Source organism: Dendrobium catenatum, unplaced genomic scaffold (genome assembly GCF_001605985.2).
Source record: "Dendrobium catenatum unplaced genomic scaffold, ASM160598v2 fragScaff_scaffold_1546, whole genome shotgun sequence".
Lineage (NCBI taxonomy): Eukaryota > Viridiplantae > Streptophyta > Magnoliopsida > Asparagales > Orchidaceae > Dendrobium > Dendrobium catenatum.
In genome coordinates this window covers 177,427-200,581 of record NW_021320008.1, presented here as the reverse complement: position 1 = coordinate 200,581, position 23,155 = coordinate 177,427, and the positions used below count along the sequence as shown (strand labels likewise).

General features: G+C 34.3%; 2 protein-coding genes across 5 annotated transcripts in view; one reads left to right on the top strand and one right to left on the bottom strand.

Annotated features, from left to right (window-relative positions):
- Window positions 1-1,195: 1,195 nt before the first annotated feature.
- On the top strand, window positions 1,196-8,849 carry LOC110106345 (thylakoid lumenal 15.0 kDa protein 2, chloroplastic). Its single transcript, XM_020836214.2, has 6 exons — window positions 1,196-1,391; window positions 3,064-3,167; window positions 3,876-3,966; window positions 4,332-4,400; window positions 7,251-7,360; window positions 8,600-8,849. Exons 1-6 carry the CDS (start codon window positions 1,196-1,198, stop codon window positions 8,690-8,692), a joined length of 663 nt encoding a protein of 220 aa, XP_020691873.2. The 3' UTR covers window positions 8,693-8,849.
- A 1,093-nt stretch (window positions 8,850-9,942) lies between these two features.
- Window positions 9,943-23,155, bottom strand: part of LOC110106348 (vacuolar protein-sorting-associated protein 33 homolog) — a 33,642-nt gene continuing 20,429 nt past the window's right edge. Inside the window, exons 16-23 of one of the 4 annotated variants that reach the window (XM_020836220.2) lie at window positions 18,920-19,001; window positions 18,699-18,769; window positions 18,010-18,090; window positions 15,166-15,223; window positions 15,015-15,076; window positions 12,370-12,463; window positions 11,967-12,077; window positions 9,943-10,105 (exon numbers count right to left, since the gene is read on the bottom strand). In XM_020836220.2, coding sequence (XP_020691879.1) covers window positions 11,991-12,077; window positions 12,370-12,463; window positions 15,015-15,076; window positions 15,166-15,223; window positions 18,010-18,090; window positions 18,699-18,769; window positions 18,920-19,001 — 535 coding nt within the window. In that variant the 3' untranslated portion in view covers window positions 9,943-10,105; window positions 11,967-11,990. Of the gene's footprint in view, window positions 10,214-11,732; window positions 12,078-12,369; window positions 12,464-15,014; window positions 15,077-15,165; window positions 15,224-18,009; window positions 18,091-18,698; window positions 18,770-18,919; window positions 19,002-23,155 lie in introns of those variants that run through there. The other 3 variants (XM_020836221.2, XM_020836219.2, XR_002304221.2) reach the window with 3 other exon arrangements.

Here is a 23,155-nt window from a genome sequence, read left to right as displayed (position 1 = left end):
AATAATAACTCACATTATATTCTTTTGCTTGAATTACATAACGACATGGAGGAGCTATACCTTGAGTTAGATTATCACAATTTTTTTTTATTTCTCATTTTAAATTTTTATTGTCTGGACTTGTTCTGTATTTTAATTTTTGTTTTTTTTTTTATTTTGTTGAGATATTGTATTACTTGATATATTTTAAATTTATTTAAGGATTTTATCTTAATTTATATATTAATGTTGTATCTTAATTATGCTATCACTTTTTACATTATTTAAGTTGAATAACCTTGTTGCGTCATGGAAAATCCACGGCGGTAGAGAGTGATGTAGTTTAGTGTCTTAGCTTTGTACAAAGATCTGTCACACAAACAAATAAATAAGTAGGGATGCAGTATTTATAATAGACGCCATAGTTTTTACGTGAAAACCCCTAAAAAGGGGGGAAAACCACGGGGCCTTACCTGGTTTGAATGAATACGCTAGTATTTGCAGTTGATTACAAATGAAGCCCTTCTTTGGCGGGAAGGCCTTGTTCAATATGGCCAACATACATCATGTAGAAGACATTACATGGTGAGAGTTGGAAGAATAAGTGATGGTATGTTCATTTGGTCCGTTGAACGCCTGAACCATAATTGGCGGACGATATTAATTGAAGGGTAGTCGGCAAGCAATGGTGTTAAGAAGAATCATAGCCGGTGGGGAACGGAAGTCGGAAAAATCATAATCTGGCATTGATGGTCGTAGAGATCGTAAATGGTGGGTGATAGAGGTCGGAAGAACTGTAATCAGGCAACAATAGTCTAACACTGATGGTTGAAGAGACCGTAAACAGTAGGCGATGAAGGTTGGAAGAACTGTAGTCGTGCGATGGCAGTCGTAGAGACCGTAATCTGGCATTGATGGTCAGAGAGATTGTAATCGGCGAGCGATGTAGATCAGAAGAATCGCAGTAGGGCAATGGTGTTCGTAGAGACTGTAATCTAGCATTTGATGGTTTGAGAGACTGTAAACGGCGAGCAATGGAGATAGGAAGAATCTTAGTCGGGCAACAATGGTCATAGAGACCGTAGTTGGTGGGTGACGGTATTTGGGAGGAGTACGGTGTCGATATCATCCAAGAAGAGTTCTGGCATAAATATGAGAAAGGAAAAAAGTTCAGCAATGGCCGGTGGTTGGGAATAGATATGGCAGCAACCGATGAATGGGCGGAAGTTCGGCATTGGTCGAGAAGAATTCTGGTGGTGGTCAAGAAGAACTCAGGCGGTGGTCGAGAAGAACTCCGGCGATGGTTAGGAAGAATTTCGGCGGCAATCGGGAAGAACTCTGGCTGCAGTCTAGAAGAACTCTAGTGACAGTCGGGAAGAACTTTGGCGGTGGTCGATGGCAAGAGAGCTCAGGTAATGGTCAGAAAGAACTATGGCGATGGTCGGGAAGAACTTCGTCTATAGTCGGGAAGAAACTCTAGCAAAGATCATGAAGAAACTTCGGCAGCGGTCGAGAAGAACTCCGACGGAGGTCGGGAAAAACTCCGGTGATGATTGGTGGCAAGAGAGCTCCTCAAATTTTCTCATTTCTTCCTCATCCCTTCATATGAAGAATGAGAGCCTATTTATAATTTTTTTTTAGTGACATGCCTCATAAATATAGAGAAAAACGAGGGCATGTAAAGGTACCCTTTGGAGTAACTTTTGAAGCGAGTAATTTCGTCCTAGTTCAATACTTTTTTATTGTCTATTTTGAATACTTTTCTCTTTTATTTATCTTAAGTGACTTGGCTCTGTTTTGGTTTTGAGAGAGGGCCAACTCAGGTTTTAGGAATTGTTAGTGATTGTCCTTATTTTGTATGTTGCTTGTAACTTCTATTGAGTAGATTGAATCTTATCTCATCTTCCACATACATATATGCTAGTTTTGTGTGGAATCTGATTGTGATGATCAATCGGGTTGTACTATTACCTCGAATCTCAGTTCAATTTGTCGTGCTTTTGAGGGTTCAGGTGCTTTGCTCCCAAAATTTTGTTTTTTGTACAACCCCTCAGCGCTATGCACTCAAGTGTCATGGTGCTACAAAGTTTGTTGGAGAAACGATAGAAAGCAGAGCGACGCAATGCTCTAGATTTAGCATCATAGTGCTATGTAGTGCTGCAGTGATACAGGTTTGAGCGCCCTAGAATCATCAAATGGATCGAGATCAAAGGTTTGAGCACCGCAGGGCTCCAAACTAGCTCCATAGCTCTTCGAGGCAGACTTCTCATTTTTTCTTAAGGGTGACGTCCATTAGAGTATTATCATTGAATTCTCTTTTGTTTCTTGTTTGAAAACGGTGTGAGAGAGAAGAGAAGCAAGGAGAGAGCGAGAGAAAAAAGAGATTTGTACTTATTTCTCCCCATTTTCATTGTGGATTTCTTGGTGTGGTGTGCCTCCGTGGTTCTTTCCCAGTTTTGGATTTTTCCATGTTAAATCCTGGTGATCTTAACTTTCCGCTACTTTTTTTTTTTTCTTTTTTTTTTGTTACGGTCTTTAATTCCATTCCCAACAATATGCTTAATTTAAACCCATCCATATAAAAATTGATAATCTCTTTGTGGCACTTGATCTCTTTACTGTTTTTTATGTGATTTATTGTATTCACTTTTGGTTGACGCTTCCACATAGAAGTTAGGTGCTTTTTTTTTTTCCTTTTAACACAAGGGTTAGGATAGGATAGTGCGGATTAAAAAGTAAACCAAAACTCTTGAATCAAACCTAATGTATTAAGCTCGTTTGACCTTTTAAAACTCTTAATGTAACATAAAGATTAAAAAGTAAACCAAAACTAGTTTTGATTTGTGAGAAATAAAACTTGTTTATTTTCCACTTACGTTTGGTAGTTTTCATGCAATTTTTTTGCTTATTTATCGTGTTCTCTTGCTTTCTTTCAATTACAGTACTTAATGTGTGTTTGTGAACCCATTTGGCTGTGCACTAGTAGGGTTAGATGTGGTCTTAGGTACTTGCGTGTTACTTTGTGATTGTTTCTCAAACTAGTACTTAAAATTTCTTGTGAATAAATATCTTCAACACGTGCAGGGTCAGGTTCTGTTGATGCAAAAGTTGGGGTTAACAAACCAGAATTGCTGCCTAAGGAGTTTAGCTCCGTGATCGATGTTGCTGGCTTTCTCTCTGCAGGCCAGGTGTCAATTGTTCTCTTACTTTTTGTTCTATCAAGATTTTTAAAAGTTCTATGGAGATTTACTGAAGGGATAGCCATTTATAGCTTGTTGAAATAACTTGCAAATGCGACAATCATTGTCTCAAGGATGACAGAATTATGAACTAAGTAGAACTCAAAGTTCCCAAATATGTAGGCTTTTGTGGAAGTTATGGGGTTTGCTGTTTTAGGAAACAACATCTGCTTAAGTGTTGGTTTGAATCTGGAATTTGACAATGCAATAAGCCACTAAATTAGAGCTTTATTATGTTGCCACGATAACCTGTAATTGAGGAATTGTGCCAAAAATTATAATGGTGTACAATATATTTTTTCCTTACTTTGCCAAAGTAAGCTGCTTAAAATTTCTAGCCCAAGGCATGGCATATGTGCTTTTGTGTAAATTTTGTGAATGTTCTACGCCAAAGGAATAATTTGGCTGTTTTCCAGCTGAAATGCTCTTTCTTCAGATTTGAATAAAGATCGGTGAATCTCAAGAGGAGTATGGGTTACCATAAAATTCTCTTATAATTTGACATTACTTTTCCTGCTATACTGAGCATATTTGCTAATGATTGCAATTCCTTGCTCTTCATTTGATCTATTCTACATCCTGCTTAAAAACTTTCTTATCATTTTGCTGTTTCATAATATTCATAATTGAGGGTGATATGTTTCAAGCTCCTGTTAGGAGAATAGACTCCGTCAAGAGATTGCAGACCTTGAGGAGGAAACAGGATTTAAGCTGCGTGTACTTGCACAAAATTATCCTGAAACACCAGGTAATAATTCAAAAACATCATCATTAATTTCAGTTTTAATTTTATTTAGCTGCTCCAAAATTCCCTTACCATTGAATTCTAATTGTAGTGGATAAGATTGAAATGCCATTCTAGTGTTTATCAAACTATTTGTTGATCCAAGACATTCGAAAAGTCATTCAATGGGCTTTTATCCACTGTTCTTTGTAAACATTATATTTGATATGCTTTCTTTGATGATATTATGATTACTAAAATCTATGAAATGCACTCTATGCATTATTTATATAGATTTTCGTCTTATGACATTGGGTGAATTAGTATCCATTCACTTTATTTACTACTAATTCTTTAAACAATTATTTTTACCCTTCTTTTGATTTCAGGATTAGCAATTAGAGACTTTTGGCAAGTGGATGACAGAACCATCGTCTTTGTTGCTGATCCCACCTTCGGTAAGAATTAAAACAAGCTTCTTAAGCATAAATAGTTAGATGCAAGGTTCTAGAGGATTTCATTAACATTGGACAGGTTTCACTAGATTATCCTTATTTCTAATTATCTTGTTATCCCTTCGATTTGAAAATTGAAATTCATGCACCATAATAAGAAAAGAGTGGGGTAGGGCAGTAGGGATTGGCATAATAAAAGGAATTAAACCTTTCAAAAAACTAATATTATATGTACAAAGTTTATAGAAAATATCATTGCTTCACTAGATTACCACTTTTGATACCCATATGTTATGGTGTCAGGTTCTTACCCTCATCTAGAAATTTAAATTCACATGTTCCATAAAAATAGAAAGGTGAGATCTCATGATAATAAATCTATTATTCTTCATAAAATAGCGAGAAAAGGAAAACAATTTTGTTGGAATGTGTGAAGTTTTCCTTCATAAAAAAATAGTCTAGGAAGCTCCAAAATCAAATTGGCCAAGTTAAATCCAAGAGAGCCTAAGTATAATCCAAATTTAGACCCAATTGAAGCCTAGAAGTCAAATTGGGAGCATGGAGCATACATGGCTACTTGAAGGCAACACTATGGGTTTGTAGTTCAAATACAATGAGCTTTATTCAAATTGCTAAGCCAATATCCCACAATTTGAGGGTCTGGCTGCTAGGAGTAGAGAGAAAGTTGCCCTACAAATTTCAATCCAATAGGAATTCCTGAAAAAATTGCATTTAAAATCCCACAAAATACTAAACATCAAGGGGCTAACAAAAGTGTAGGAGAGAATATTATTTTTATGGGATTGTTTTAAATATTTGGATTTATCTTGATTTAGAAGTAATTATTAAATAAGATTAAAAGGCTATCAAAGTAAGGGAGATTGTTCTATCTAATAGCCTACCTATCATACGGTGCTAAGAGGATAACTCTGATTAGGGTTTGAAATTCTATCAAAAGTAGCTTGTACTAGGGTGGTTTTTAATTCATTTGAGTTTTAAGTAATTCTCTCGATAAACCAACATTTGCAACTGTGTTTGTGCGTCATAGGAAATAAATGGAAGAGAGTTAAAAATAACTACTCTAGAGAAGATAGGACTAATAACTTTTCTAATCCAAAGACTATGGAGAACATAGTACTAATAGTAGGAGCGAGCGAGAGGAGGGGACTCATGGGACTAGGCGACAAATTGGCTGGGAAACAACAAACTAGCAATAGCAAAAAACTCAGTTACAAAATCCTGTATTAGTAGTCAAATTTTAATCCAAGAGAGAAAATGCTAGATACCTGAATTAATGTTATAGGCCTGGCCAGTGGGGGCACGATCCCCCACTGTAGCTCCGCCCTTGCATGCTATGGTGGAAAGAAACATAAATCAATTACACACAACAAAATACTTCCAGATAAAGTTCATTCAGTATTGTAGAAGGAGAAGAAATGAAACTTCAATTTTCATAAAATATTCGGGATTCTCATGGAAAATGCCTTCTGGTGCACGGGACTAAAATTTTCAAATTGAAATACTTGATTCCATAAAAGGGTTTTTAGACAAAAGGGAGGGTGCAATGGAGAGTAATCTTGTAAATCAATGCCTTAACAACTCAGTATTCTTTAATCCTTTCTTACTTGTAGGACTTATTAGTCAAACAACTCCCAATACAATAGACTTGATATACTCTATTTGTTAAGAGAATTAAAATTTATCTGCTTCTGAAGCTATTAAGATCAAGACAAAAAATATTTAATCTCAATCCAAATGACCTACAGACAAGGGGTATAAGGAGTGGAACCGGCTTGATAATAAGCTCGAGTGAAGCTAGCTCGACTTACTGTTAGGATAATTTAAATAAATATAACTATTTTTTTATTAATTTAAATAATAAAACTATATGATGACTGCAGATTGTTAGACAATTTTCTACAAAACCAGAATAAAAAGTAGTAGCTGCAGGATAAGTACTAGAACGTGTAAAAGTTTAATGATATATATATATATATAAGTATAATATATAGTATATAATAATTCAAATATATAATATAATTTATATTTAAAGGTGCGTCCCAAGAAAAAGAATAAGTTATGTTCTCATCAATTCTATGTTAAAAGAAAATTGATGTGTCAATTGATCGGTTCCAAAGTCTTTTCCTACCAATAGAAAAAATTCAAATAGAACGCTCCCCCCCCGCGTGAATCTCTCCGCCCCTCTACGCTCCCCAGCCCAATAATGCACCTCTCCCGCACTGTAGCCGCACCCCCATGCCCCTCCGCGCCAGAAAAAAAAAAACAAATATCAAAAAGACACATCAGACTGTTGATAAGACGTTCCACATGAAAAATGGAAAAGGCCAGCTTGCGAGCTTGCTTTTATTGTACGAGCCGAGCTTGAGCATACCCTTGGAGTTCGAGTTCCCAATTTGGCAGACGAGCCGAGTTATAGTTAGACATGACTCGAGCTCAACTCGACTCGTTCACACCCCTACCTTCAACATTGTATTAGTTTTATGCTTATTTGTGAAGCCATGATTATTCCGTATCCATTAGAAGATATTATGTTGGTCATAAATATAAGGTTAAGGCTCTACAATTATTTTGATTAGTTATTAATAGCTAATCAAAGTTAAATGTCATCATTAGAAGTGAAGTTCCAAGTAATCTTTTTTATTATCTTCTGAAACGTTCGCAGTCAGAGCATCTAGCATGTGAATATATTCTGATGCATGTTAATATCTGTTGAAAGATTCTTTATTGTTGATAAAACTAATAGCAAGTTAAGATCTTCATCAAGGCTGACGACAATTTGTACATTCCTGCTTTAATGTTTTGTAATTTATGTAGATTTAATATTTGGAACAGGCAATATATTGAATTTCAATGTCGGTGCCACTGTTGACTTGGACATACCTAGAAGTTTTTGGAGTCGCTTAGCTGGAAAATATGGCAATATATTTTACTGGAAAGAAAAGGTTAGCTACAGAAGTCTGCCTTGTTGGTTTTGTCAACTTCTATGTGCTATTCGTTTCAGATTCACAGTCAAACCTGAATTTACTATCTAAATTCTTCGATTTTTTGTGAAGCCATATTGAGAACTAATTTTCAATTTTACCATTTAATTCTTCTAGTTTTAAGAGCATTTTTAGATAAATCCATATTGAACGTTTTCAGGAACTTGAGGAATCTAAGGATCTGTTTGGTAAGGCTTTATGTTTCTTGCTTCTGCGGCTACTTTTGGTAGCCGCAGAAGCATTTTGAGGGTGTTTGGCTTAGTCGTGAGAAAAAGTTTAGCTTTATGTAGAAAAAAGTTGCTTTCTTAGAATCGTGGTTCAAGTAATACCCTAGAAAAGCATTTTTATTAATTTAATTGTTCTATAAGAATCTGATAAAATAATGAGAATGAAAGTTGATAGCTTTATTACGATTTTTAAGATTTATGTGATAATTTTATAAATAGATGTGGAGTGATACTTTTGTAAATAACACAGATTTCAGTGTTACTTTTTTTGTTTTAGGAAATAGCAAACTCACATATAGGCATTAAAAGAGACTTATAATTCTTATGAGGCCTGCCAATTTTATTTAAATATTTTGTTCTATCCATACTAGATTGTTAGACCGGTCCCCAGTGGACCAGCCGAACCCCAACCGGCCCCTTCAAAGAGGCCGGTTCTTTGCTACACGTGAAGGGGCGGCGGCATAGGGAGAGAGAAAGGAGTGAGACCCACTAGGGATTCAAATTAAAACTAATAGGAGGCAAATGAGGGGGCAGCAAGGGCAAGAGAGTAATTTGGCTATAATAATTAATTGTATGTCTTCATTATGGGAGGGAGGATTAGGGTTAGGGTTAGACTTTGATTTGTTTCTCTTCAAATTTCTTTGGCATCTTGGGCTCTAGACTCATCCTCTAGAGATTGGGAGAGAACGATTCTCCTCTCAAATTGAGGATCAATTGTATCTTGCTTTGTATTTGCTTTTGCTTTGAATCAACTACTACAATCTTTCTTTTTGAATTGATTTCATTGAGAATATCGCATTATTTCTACTGTTTTTATCAATTATTGCTAGGGTTGCTTGCAAACTCAAGTATTTTCTCTTGAATTACTTGCGAACTCAAGTATTTCCTGTCATAGTTCAGATCATATAATGCATGAACACACATACATGGACAAGGGAACAATAATTTTAATTGAACGTTGTGTTAATGGTAGGGTGAAGATGCATCTGTTGAAGCTGCAGTAAAGGCAATAGCAATTTGTTTGAGAGAACCTGTTGGAAGAGATAACTGTTCAGAGGTGAAGTAACACTTCCTATATTCTGTGGGGCATTTGGGACAATTTAGAAGCTCTCAAATGATGGCACAGTAATGTTATTTTGATTTATGAAGTTTTTTAACAAAGCTGAATATTTTATAAGGATAAATTTTTAAATCTGCAATTGGATTTCATTTATGATATACAACCAAAGTGAATCGATCAAAATGATATTCTTCTTTAGCAAATGACATGAAAGGGGCTTTGCTTGATTATTAGGCTTCGTTTGTGATCGTTTTCTTATTGTTTCTTAAAACAACATTCTAGTATATAATTTTAATTTTTGTATTAAAAAGTTGTTTTAAGAAACAGTAAAAAAACTCTCAAACAAAATCTTAGTTGTTGCTGCTTGTGGTTTTTCAGAGAACTCTGATTATTATGGTTTTGATTAGCACAAAGCATGATGAAAAATGTTATTATGTATTTGTACATCCATATCTTTACATCATGAATTACATATTTGCAGCATAATTTTTTTTTTTTCATTTTGTACATATCTTTACATCATGAATTACATATGTGCGAAATATTTTTGCTTAATTTTGCATAAAATAGTGGTATTATTCACTCAGCAGTTAACACATTTCATCAGCATCATAAAATTACTATTTAAAATGTTAGTTTTCCTCTGGTGCTGAAGATTGCTATTCTTCTCAAATAAATTTATATTTAGCATTTATTTATATTAAAAAATCTGATAAATTATATTTATATCTTAATAAAAAAGTTTATGTTCACTAAAATTTAATGTCTAACTCAATAGGTTTAATTGAATAAAATATTTTTATATTTTGATATGCTTTGGCAAAATTGACAATACAATGCTAGCATGAACAATGTTGATGAATTTTTTATGCTTGATATAGGGCAAAAGTGCACCAAACTTAAATTTTAAGTATTATATATAAAAAATAGGCTAACAAATAACCTCTTCAATCCAAAAAAAAAAAAAACTTTATATCTATAGAACAAATGATAACAAAAGATAAACATTTTAATTAATTTTGTGATAGATAATCAATAAAAAAAATTAAATTGAGCCAAAAATGAGTTGCCAAGATAAAATACAATTGGATATAGAGTAGCACAGAAAAGAGAAATATATTCAAACTCAATGACCAAAAACTATAACAAAAGATATTAAATAACATCAGCTAGAGCAAAAATATGTAGTACTAATTCAGATGAGAGTCAGTGTAATATCCAATTGTAAACTAATAAGGCAACCAATATAAATAATATTTAAGAACACCACAAGCAGTGGCAATTCCTTTGGTATCTACTAAAAACTTCTGCAAAAACTCTATAAACTGTTTAATAGAATTACTTTTAACAGTAGAAACTACACAAGCTGCCACAAATGGCTGAACTGGAAAAAATTGTCTTTGGAAGATCCCTTTGAACCCAAATTTCATTTCTCTTTGAATTTTAATTAGTCATGAGAGCTTCAAGTACTGTGTTTCCATTTACAATCTTTGTTGTTCCAATGATGAAATCATAGCCCATTCCATCCTGCCAATAAGAGGTAAAATGAAGGAAGCTAATTCTCAATTTGGAAATATGCAGGAGATTTGATTTAGAAGGTTTATGTATTAAATAACATGAAATGTTTTAGGGTTAGGGGGTTATGCTTTGATTGATTTTCTTTTATTTTCTTGAAGTTTCTTTGGCATATTGGGCTATAGACTCATTGTCGAGTGATTGGGAGAGAACCATCTTTCTCTCGAATTGAGGATCAATTGTATCTTGCTTTGTATTTGCTTTTGCTTTGAATCAACTACTACAATCTTTCTTTTTGAATTGATTTCATTGAGAATATCGCATTATTTCTACTGTTTTTATCAATTATTGCTAGGGTTGCTTGCAAACTCAAGTATTTTCTCTTGAATTACTTGCGAACTCGAGTATTTCCTGTCATAGATCAGATCATATAATGCATGAACACACATACATGGACAAGGGAACAATAATTTTAATTGAACGTTGTGTTAATGGTAGGGTGAAGATGCATCTGTTGAAGCTGCAGTAAAGGCAATAGCAACTTGTTTGAGAGAACCTGTTGGAAGAGATAACTGTTCAGAGGTGAAGTAACACTTCCTATATTCTGTGGGGCATTTGGGACAATTTAGAAGCTCTCAAATGATGGCACAGTAATGTTATTTTGATTTATGAAGTTTTTTAACACAGCTGAATATTTTATAATGATAAATTTTTAAATCTGCAATTGGATTTCATTTATGATATACAACCAAAGTGAATCAATCAAAATGATATTCTTCTTTAGCATATAACATGAATTGGGCTTTTCTTGATAACTAGTCTTCATTTGTGACCGTTTTCTTACTGCTTAAAGCAACATTTTAGTATAAAATTTTAATTTTTGTATTAAAAAACTATTTTAAGGCTTTGTTACGACTTTCTTTCTGCTTTTTCAAGCAGCTTTTTAGTACAAATTAAAAAAATTTATACTATAAAGCTGCATTATGAAGCAAAAAAAAAAGCCGCCCCGCTTTATGAAGCAAAAAAAAAAAAATCGCCCCAAACGAAGCCTAAGAAGCAATAAAAAACCGTTCCAAACAGAATCTTATCTTAGTTGTTGTTGTTGCTTGTGGATTTTCAGAGAAATCTGATTTTTATGGTTTTGATTAGCACAAAGTATGATGAAAAATGTTATTATGTATTTGTACATCCATATCCTTACATCCTAAATTACATATTTGCTACATTTTTTTTTTTTTCATTTTGTACATATCTTTACATAATGAATTACAAATGTGTGAAATATTTTTGCTTAATTTTGCACAAAATAGTGGTATTATATATAAAAAATAGGCTAACAAATAACCTCTTCAATCCAAAAAAAAAAAAAAAACATTATATCTATAGAACAAATGATAACAAAAGATAAACATTTTAATTAATATTTGTGATAGATAATCAATAAAAAAAATTAAATTGAGCCAAAAATGAGTTGCCAAGATAAAATACAATTGGATATAGAGTAGCACAGAAAAGAGAAATATATTCAAACTCAATGACCAAAAACTATAACAAAAGATATTAAATAACATCAGCTAGAGCAAAAATATGTAGTACTAATTCAGATGAGTGTCAGTGTAACCAATATAAATAATATTTAAGAACACCACAAGCAGTGGCAATTCCTTTGGTATCTACTAAAAACTTCTGCAGAAACTCTATAAACTATTTAATAGAATTACTTTAACAGTAGAAACTACAAAGAAGCTGCCACAAATGGCTGAACCCAAATTTCATTTCTCTTTGAATCTTAATTAGTAGTCATGAGAGCTTCAAGTACTGTGTTTCCATTTACAATCTTTGTTGTTCCAATGATGAAATCATAGCCCATACCATCCTGCCAATAAGAGGTTTAACAAAAAAAAAGTGAACTGGTAAAATAAAGGAAGCTAACTCTCAATTTGGAAATATGCAAAATGTATTCAAATCTAGAATGTAAAAGAAAGAAAAAAGCTTCAACTTCAGCTTGAGCCAAAGAGCATTTGAAGACTAGAATAATTCTACTGTTTTAAGCTATTGGAGATATGGCAAAAGAGTATCAACAAAATGTTTCAAAAATTTAAGAACTAGCAACAAGAAAACAAAAGGTGCATGCTTAAAGAAATTTAAGAACAGAAGAGGTGCAGCACCTGTGAACTCAGAAAACGAAGAGCGGCTATTTCTGCGAAAGTCACGCCTCCAACAAAAACCACTAGAACTAAAGCACGACGGCCATCAGCAAGCCTGTAAAAAAACCGTATCAGTGTTCAGTATCAAGATAGGAAGTACTAGTAGAAAACAATTATGGTTTGTTTTCAGTAAAACCAGAAAACAAACCCAAGAAAAATAAGGAGAACACACAAATATTCTTTTTGTTGCAAGATACATGAAAAAAAAAACAGCAAGGCATAGTGGATCTTCAATTTAAGAGGAAGATCCGGCTCTCCCAAATCCCTAGCCGCCAGCTAGAGCCCAATCAACCTAGAAACAAAACTAAATTTAGCAAACAAGACATAACCCTAACCCTAGGAAAATAACCTTACAATAATGATGTAAACCCCCAAACAACCCCTCTTTTAAATTTTCCCTCATAACCTAACCTTAATTCCCTCTTTAATGGGCTATTGGACCCCACTTGGAGAGGGGGGCAGGAGTTACTGGGCGGAACTCTTGTTCCACCTCTTATACGCAAGAGTCGGCGCAGGATGGACCGGTCTAACAAATATTTGATTCAATAGATGCAAAATCACTGTGGGTGCTCACCAGAACATAAGATTAGACAACCGGTCTAACAAATGTCTGATTCAATGAATGCAAAATAACTGTGACTGCGCAGCAGCAGCACAAAAGATTTGACACCCACACGCACGTGAGATTAGCCATCTGATAAATTTGGAATCTACCTGAGATCTGTGGCTCGCCTCCAGTTCAATCAGAATCATGGTTGATAATAGTTGTGAAAGTATTGCTTTTAAAAAAAAGAAATGCACATACAAGAGAAATGTCCAGCAGTATAAACCAGTCTGAATAGTCAAGCATTACATTAAAAGCCCAAACTCTTCCATAGGACATATTGCTAATTGTGCTTGTTTTACTTTATATTTTTTGTTTTGGGGGTGGATATTCAATCAAGTTGGCCTCTTAATTTAACGCCTAAAGTGCTCATCAACATTCCCTTCACTATTCCTTGCTCTTAAAACAAATAAAATTGTCACCATTATTACGGTGCGGTTTCCCCTGTATATCCTATTTTTCTTTGAATTTGAGTGGAAAACTCTGGATTTCTATTAATTTAGATTCTATTGTCATCATGACAGAAGTTGGGAAGTGGAATGCTTAAGAAACTCACATGAAATTTGATGAAATGCCTACAAGATTGCCAAATGCCAATCATAGAAACGATGCAACGGGTGCCAGCAATGGAGAGAATAATCAGCCAACCTCGCATAGATTTAATGAGCTTGCTTGGATATTGCAAGCTTTTCAACCATAAAGGATTGTTGCATCTAGAAGCCTAAGAAGACCTAAATACCATTGTTAGACCGGTCCCCATTGGACCAGCCCAACCGGCCCTTGGCAAGGGGCTGTTTCAAACATTCAAGAGGCGGACCAAACCATCCCTCTTGAATTGCCGCCAACGCAAGGGGTGGGGCCCACTAGGAGCTATTAGGAGGAAAGAGGGGCGGCGGCTAGGGTTAGGGAGGATGTTATGCTATAAATAGGTGGAGAATTGGAGGATTAGGGCATGCAAAATCATTGTGGCTGTTTCTTGTTCTTGAAGTTGTTTCCTTGGGCTCTACCGGCATCAAGAGATTGGGAGAGAAGGGTCATCCTCTCGAATTGAGGATCAATTGTATCTTGCAATTTCTTTTCCGTTGGTTTGATTTATATAATAAAAACTAATGTTTTTGCTTGTTTTCCATTGAATTTGTGGAGTTTTTCCACTGTTTTAGTCAATCTTGTTAGGGTTTACTTGAGATCTTCGAGTATTTCCTATCATAAGGACCAATCTAGAACCATGAATAATGATTTTTTTCACAAAATTTTATATCATTCATATTTATGATGTCATGTTGCATGGCAAGATTTGGTTTTAAATCATTTCATGTTTGAAACTGAATCACAGCACACCAAACAAGAAAACTTCAAATCAAAACTAAATTTATCACCAAAATTGAACCTACGAAAAGTCAAATTGAACCAAATTGCTTGATTAGGTTATATTTTGTTTCAGTTTTATCAAAAGAATTCAAAAAAAAAAAAAAAACCCCATTGTTACTAGATCGTATTCAATTTAAAATAGTTTTATTCAATTTAGTTGTGTTCATTTAGATGTAGTTTATCATAAATTCAATAAATACAGGAAGTGAATTAATGTGTTATGAATTTAAAATCGTTATTACCAATTGGAAGCCTTAAGCTATCTGATGCGTAGCCTAATTTGATCCAAGTTGGATTTATTTGGCTTTCCCAAGCTCTAAACCTAAATCAAATCAAAATAATAGGTTTATGCAATATTAAAAACTAAACCAACTCAATTTATCTTTTTTTTTTTCTCATTTTGATTTGATTATCTTGTTTATAGACTGATGCTACCACCCATGTATCGAGTTGAAGGTTTCGAGCATCATTGAAAGAATATTTTACAAACATTAAGACAAATCTAATTGTGAGTATAGTAATGATAAAAGATAAAATCATTTAACAATGCAATCTTAAAACATGTGCAAGAGAAAAAGAAAAAAAAAAGAGAACAAAAAGATTCATTAGAAGTAATATGAAAGTTAACGCACACCTGTCAAGATTTGATTGAAAGCTGGGAACTTTATCAAATGGAGAAGAATTGGTTGAACCACCCTATTGATGTTCATGATATGCAAGTGATTAACATCATGAAACAATGAAATTCAACCTCAAGTTATCCAAATTAAGAAGGGTGCACTTACTCTCTTCAAATCCACATGTGGTCCAGGAAGATACCTCAATATTTCATCAATGGAGCGCCTATAAAAGAAAGCTTATCAATAGAAAGATATAAAGGTATATAACACAACCTATATGATATTTATGAAACTTCTGATTGTCAAATGATCGATCATGGTCACAGGGCAGTCCCATTTCAATGTTGTCATGATTGAATTAACCTAAAAAAGAGTGTCAAAAGCAAACTTTACATACTTATTTTAGATAGTTAACAGAACATTGTCATAGAAAGTGTTGCAATGCTAATAGCCTAATACATATTAGAAGAGACTCATCAAATTGATTTTATATGAAGAATTGTGAATACAACTATGCCTCATTTTATTGCAAGCATCAGTTCAGAATGCAGAAGTCGGAATCTAAACATAGAAAAGGAAGAGAATACAACTATTCATAAGAGAAAGTGCAAATGGCATTCAACTTTGGCTTCGTTTGGGACGGCCTTCTTTCTGCTTCTTAAAGCAGCTTTTTAACACAAAAAATTAAAAGAAAGCCATCCCAAACGGATCCTTTGTTGGTTCTGAACAAGCAGTCCCAAAAGTTATCAAGTTGTCTTGTCCACACTGAAATATGACTTATTTAAGGTAAAGAAGAATCTCCCAAGTTGCTGACCTCATTCAAAGTAGTCCACTTCTGCAGTTAGTAAACTCAGATGATGTATCACCAACACACCACTAGCTATACCACGCCATTGAAGCTCAGTGAAAAACTAACAGAAAAAGACTGCAATTTAAAAAAAAAACTAGTTTCCAACAACATTTTGCAGGTGTGAAACCTATTAATTTCTATCATAGAAACTAGTGGTTGTCCTTGATCTTCGCCGATAATAGACTACAATGTAATATTTGTTATTCTTGTCTCAGAACATGCGTGTTTACCATCTTTCATGGCTCTACTTTTTTAGTATAAATTCTACATCATGCGATCAAAGGAGGCTATCCACATATTGAGCAGAGCTAACAAAACGGTTAGGCTACTGTGCAAATAAGAGGCTGGTTCGCTGCAATTATCACACCTATTTATCCCTCTCTCTCCCTCCCTCCTTTATTACATGCCACCCTCAAATAAGATCTAAACTAGTTTATTTCTTCCTAATTCATGAATTTCTTCACACATTTCATGTTAGCATTATTTGGAAACTAAGCCTTTGTTGCACTAAACAACCTCCATCCCTCCTTTCTTACATGCCACATCAAGCAAAGGAGAATAAGGCATGCGAAAGAAAGAATTCAACATCTCCAAAAAAAATCTAAACTAATTTATTTCTTCCTTTTCTTGAATTCCTTAATAAATTTCACGTTTAAAATTGTTTGGTGACCATATTGCATAAACCTGAGCCTTTGTTTCATCAAACAAAGAAAGTTTTTCAAGGAAAACCTAGCCTTCTTTTTGTGATCCAAAACCTGATTAGTAGTTACCATAATTAAAATTAAGGTTTACAAGGATTAAGTACCTAGGAGGCTAAGAGCCTCCGCTATCAGACCTCAATAGCATGATTTCAATTCAACAGTTACAGAAAACCCACTCCCTTAGTTTGGGATCAAATAGGGCATCAAAACATTAGTTTATCTTCTAAGAAGTGTCAGCAAATAGCGGGTTCTCCTCTCAATCCTCTTCTTGTTCATCTTCTAAGAAGAACCTTAGACCTTCTGCTTAATAAGATCATTGTCTCATCATCAGTATTAGCCTCACCCTAATTACTTAAGGGAAATCTTATATAGTTCTCCCCCAATACAGTTTCAATAGGGGAAATTTTGGAGACATTTCGATTAAACAAAGGCAAATAACTAGTAATGATGAAATGGATCATTTGGTTGTAGATAATATGCTATATCTGATATAGAATGAATAACATCAAATAACAGTGAAAGATTTGAAGTTGAAGATGGAGGAATAATATTTGATGATGAGGAAAATAAAAATATCAATACTAACATTAAAATGGCTCTTGAACTGATAACATCGTTTACTTCACAATTATTTAAAAAAAAAAAAGAAGCAAAAGGAGGTTGGAACTTCAAAAAATTAAAATGTGATTTTAAGTATAATAGATTACTTTTTGTGTTATTAATTTGTTACTTTACTCTATATTTTATTGAAACCAATGTTACTGATAAAAAGAGTAGGAAAAAATTTATAATTGAAGAATATTTTGAAGATGATAAAGAGACATAATGTCATAATCTAAGGATAATATATTTATTACATGACTTCTTATGAAGAACATGGAAGTGAGAATGAGATTGTTGTGGATCCTGATTCTTGCGGTGTATTTAAATCGCGTGTGTTTATTTTCAATCTCATTTCAAACTTTCATTTTATAATAACATATTAAATTCGTGGTTTATGTCGTTATGATGATGAATCAAGAAAATATGGTGATGATTTATATTATTTTTGTCATTTGTATGAATTATTTATAATCTTAAGAGTTTTTATTTTTTTATTCCAAGCCTTACGCCTCGCCTCGCCTCGTCTCGCTAAGGTAAAACACCTCAATTTCTGATTTCTCCTTTTTAAACCTTGGTACAGTGGAATATGTAGGCATGTAGCTACCCCTACATGAGATTCCTTAGAATCTTCAATGCAAAATATGCCATTGCAGTAGAAACACAATTGGCAAATAAATTCAAAATGGAGTAAATGCACTGGAAACACAATTGGCTATCAACTCGAGCTAGAATACATTTTATTCAAAGTGATGGAACACATTTTCCAACATAAAGTCAAGCACACAAAATTATGAGGAACCTTTAATCATTACAGAATAATTGAATCTTTTATGAAGTTTAAAAGGAAGAACATACCAACCGGATCTTATTGCATGTTGGACTATACGGATGCTAAGAGGTGCATACCCAGAAAAAATGTATGAAATATCATCTGGCCTGAAAAATTCATGTCAAAGTGAGATGTAATGGTTAGCATATTTGAGGAAACAAAACAAATTGTTTTCGCACTGAAATCGACAAATGTATAAAATGCATGTTATTTGAAAAGGCAAGCAACAAAGAGATTAACAAAACGCATTTAGAAAACCCCAGCTATTGTTTGATTTTTTTTATATGTATTCACAATTTGTGATAATAGATTATACCAAATGATAGACAAAAATTTTCAAATGACATGACAAAGCCATATCTTATGAGTAAGCTGATCCTCCAAATTTCATTTAAGTTACTAAAAGTGAATAAAAAACAAATGTATAGGAAACGGATAAGGGAAGTGTATGCAAAGAAGAACAAGATGTTAAACTTCTTTTTCAGATCAAATAATAATTCATGCAAAGCATGCAATGCAGAATGCATCTATACAGAATTCAGAGAAATTGAGATATTATACAAAGGCCAAATTATTCAAAGTCATCACCAAAAAAGTACAAAAAAAGATTACAAGCAGTTAAAGAAAGGTTAAAATATATAATTTCAATGAATTCAACAATGTTAAACCATGCCAACAATTGCAGTACACAGCAGAAAAAGAAGTCTGAAAGTACTTGGAAGCTTCGGACTCAGAAGCTATCAACTGGAGTGCTTTTGAAATCATAAGCCAGTTGCTTTTTGATTCCTACAAAACAAGGTTAAGGATACAGCCAAATAAATATCAACAGGTGGCAACATTGCAGTAACTATTCATTAATATGAAAATTAACTCTTATAAAACAGAAGGACGACAGAACACAGCAAAATCTGTATCAATGATAAATATTGGACTCACCTGTCTCTTAAATAACCCAGCTTTTTCAAGATTATAAAGTGTGGGCATGTGCTCAAATCCATAGCTATGCAATATCTCCCTCCTATATGAAAAGTATATGAACCACAAATTTAGAAAGGTTCAACTAATAAAACAAAGGAAAACTGGAAAATAGAGAATGACTGCAAAAGAAATTCCATGAGGATTACATATCAAGTGGAACGTGAATGTCGGTATGTCACAGTGGACTCACGTAAGTGCTTGTGTCAGTCCATGATCCATTATACAGAGAAGTAGAATTTCACCCAGTACAAACCAAATTTCTATTATGTAAAGACTAATCACATCGAGATCATGTGCCTCCAATTAAAATAATTTTTCATAAATGTAATCTACCTGATATGTATATATTTAAATTATTCAAAAAGTAATCCCGATGATCATTAATACTATTTTTTTATCTTTAATACAACAAAATCAAACTACATTAGACACAGTAATTATGATTCCAGTGGTCTACATTACTAACAAAAAAGTCAACCACATCAGACCATAGAAATAATGATAATCATTTAACCGTAGAACATGAAAGCTTAGAACATGAAATTCAATGCATCAGCCCATAATCTATGTTGAGAAAGATTTTTTTTTTTTAATTGAAGAACCAAGGTTCTCAAAAGTCTAAGCTAATGATTGGGAAAGTAAAAGGTGGCATGAAAAATATTTGTTTTTTGTTAATGAGAAATATTCTCAATCCTTGTATCCAAGCATTTCCTACGTTTATCAAAACACATTTAGATGATTTGAATTTTTAAAATATAATATTCTATAAAATGTGCACACCTTTTAGCTCATATGGACTTTGTATGTGTATATTTTTATGAAATTATATAACAAACTTACACATCCTTTGATATGTTACATGCTTTTGGTACATGTAATACATTTGCATGCTTTTCAAGATATTTAGCAATCTAAAAGTTCTCCCATGATGCCTGCACATGACTTGAAAACATCCATATTTCGTTGTTCGAACGAATATTATAGTTAATAAGACACATGCAATGTGTTATTTTAAGTTTTAAAGAACGTTTTATGTCCACTTGTGTGTATGTGTTGCGGATCCGATTGCGTTGAAGGAGAATTATAATCTTTTAGATCTGTCAAGATGTTATTTTTCTTGTCTCATACTTCTTGTATGTCTCATATATGTGGAACTAGGTCTTTTTTCATTTTACCTAGACTAAAATAGGTGGTGCTGGGCAAGAGAGTCCCTAGTTGCCTATTAGTGAATAGACCTTCAATTCCACCAGGACCTGACAGTTTCTGAGAGGGGGGAGAACTACCTAGCTAAATAAGTATATTGCTTTCTATATTCTCAAGAGTAGGCATGGAGAGCTTTTTGCAAGGAAACTTGTAAGACAAGTATGGGGCATTATTTAGTTTGGCTTTTAATGCAATGGGTCTCACAAGAATCACTTCTCCGCCTACAAATAAGAGGGAAGGAGTCTTAGTTCACTTTCACCATTCCAAGCAAACTTTCTAAGTGCAGGGAGGTTCTTATTCTACTAGTGGGCAAACTTTTAAGTTCATCGTAAGTTTCATTTTAAATTATGCGTAAAGTTTTCTATTCAACTTTGTATTATGTTTTTAGGCAACAAGTATGGCATCTTAGTTGTTCAGCTTATATTCTGATGTGGACATCAAACCGTCCATGCCTATCCGAGGAGGAGCTGAAGATCGACGATCGAGATCACTTTGTTTTATTTTAGTTTATTAAGTGTAATTTGATTTAATTGTGTAATTTCCCTTTTTACCCTCTTGTTTTATGTAAGCCCAATGGTGTAATTTCCCTTTTTACCCTCTTGTCTTATGTAAGCCCAAGGGGCGAATGCGTCTTTTAATTTCTCTTGAGGCCTATATATAGAGGCCTCTTCTCTTGTATTTGGATGATGGATTATTAATAAAAAAAAAAAATTGCGTTTTGCACTTGGGTTCTTTGGGAAGAACGTTAGTGAAATCCCTATGGGAGGGAGTCGGAGTTTCCACCAGCCGCAGGATGGATCCGGGCTCGTGGCGTGAAGTCCTTTGGAGAAGGGCAACGTAGTACCCGTCAGCCTCAGGATGTGTCCGGACTCGCGGTTGTATCTTCGATATTTTGTTTATTTGCTTTTGTTCATTCTTATTGCTCTTCGTCGTTATCTTCATCTTCTTCCTCCTCCCCATCTTCGTTTGGCCGCCGGATTCTAGCCTCACCAGAAACCCACCTTTTTCTCCCATGACGGTAATCTCAATATCTTCATGGCTTTCCATAATTCACCCTACGAGAAATTAGAAAGGATTTGATTCAAATTTGTGATTCAAATTTGAAATTCAAATATTTGGATGAAAGTATTTTGGGACAGAATTTTGAATTCAAATTTGTTCAATTTGAAATTCAAAAACTTTCCTAAAATATCAAAACTATTTTAGGAAAGTTCTTTAATTAAATCAATTTGAATTTGAAATTCAAATAGGATTTAGTTAATTACTTTCCTAAATCCCCCTAGCCTATTAAATACACCCAAAATCAATTCCCAAATCCTCTCCATCAACTCTAAACCACCGGCCCCTCCCCCTAATTAATCCTCTTGATTTATTTCCTAAAGCCATTACTCTCACAGGGAAAGAATTAAAAATCCGTCACCTTAACCTGGCTGAAATTCTGGAATCCCCTCTTAATTATTCCCTAAACTCAGCCCTTAATCTTGAGAATCCGAATTTCCTTCCCATATTCCCTGCTGGCCGAATTTCCCCCAGGTTTCCTTTGTTGGTTTTCCTCTACTAATGTCTCCAACAGCCCACAAATCATAAACTCCCTTGCTCCCCAAAGCTGCAGCGGAAATTCTCTGCTATTGGCTTGCATCATCAACATCTGAAGGCCCTTAGAACTACTGATTTAGAAGGCAAATTGGCAGCCCAGTACATCTTCCTCAGCTTTAATTCCTATTATGATTCCCCAAATCAATTCATTGATTTTGGGGAATTGAAATCCATTAAATCTCCCTAGCAAAGCCTCCTACCCGTTCTACATCATATCCATTATTTTTTTTGGTTAGTTGCTTCTTTGTCCAAAGTCTTTATTTTTATCCAGTTAGAGCCCAATATTCATTGAAATTTTCAACAACCTCTAATCGTCTCATCCGCATAGGTAGAATCTATTAGGAGCGTTGGGTTTGCCCACTATGTCAAAAAAGGCGTGCATGGTTAGTGTCCTAAAACACCATGACCGAAACTTTTTAAAAATCATCGCGCCAAAAAAGATGTGCATGTGATATCTACATAAGAATTTATGCATAAGAAAAGTGCTCACAAATACCACACACTGTATCATAATAGACATCGCATACAAGTTGCCCCTGTCGTGCCAAAAAAAAGCGCACACGAATTTTGTTCATCACGCCAAATGCACTGTAATTAGGATTTCAATGCGCCATTGAATTATTGCATTTCATACCTACACTCACAAAGCGAAGACGACGGTGATGATGAGGTGAAAAGATGAAACAAACACCTACTCTCTCTTTTTCTTTATATATATATACTTTTCTTTTTTAATCTTTCCCTTTTCACTTTTTTGTGCTTGGTTTCTTTTTAATAGAGCATGAGGGAAAAGATAAAGAAAATAATAGAAAAAGAGAGAAGTAGAGAGAGTTTTAGAGAGATGAGAGAGATAAGAGAATTAGCGAAATGGGGAAAGAGAGTTGAGAGAGAGGGGTGTGAAGAGATCAGCTAGAAGTAGGTGGGCCTACGATTAGATGATTTGGAGGTGATCGAAGAAGGGATGTTACAGGTTGAATGTAGAGTCGTGCAAAGTTATGTAAGACCATTATTCTCTGAGGCTACTAACAGTTAAGCCTGTGGCCCTGTGCACAAGCTATTTGAGGGGTTTTATATGCTTCGAGTGCAAGGAGAATGGAAGAGGAAGATAGGGTGCAGCCTTGTGGAAGCCATGGGAAAGCTAAATGGGTGTGGCATGAATGGCTTTAAGGAGGCTAGATATAGCTACGATATTCCTAGGATGGCATTGTAGTGCTCAAGTCTTGTTATCTAGCATTTCGAATAATGGGTTTAGAGAGTAGATATGTAGCGACTATGGAGTAGATTGCAACAAAGGCTAGCACAACTGGGACTTGAGGATGTCTTAGTGGCTATGATTGTAGAGAAAGATAAGAGTAAAAGAGGAAGAAGATAGGTATGGGGATTTTTGACAATAAT

Bases quoted from the DNA above. Each gene is read 5' to 3' on its own strand.
- LOC110106345 (XM_020836214.2), top strand. From the start codon at position 1,196: ATGGGCGGAAGTTCGGCATTGGTCGAGAAGAATTCTGGTGGTGGTCAA. The intron at 1,392-3,063 runs GTAATGGTCAGA...CAACACGTGCAG, and splicing joins TCGATGGCAAGAGAGCTCAG to GGTCAGGTTCTGTTGATGCA. The intron at 7,361-8,599 runs GTTAGCTACAGA...TGTTAATGGTAG, and splicing joins TATTTTACTGGAAAGAAAAG to GGTGAAGATGCATCTGTTGA.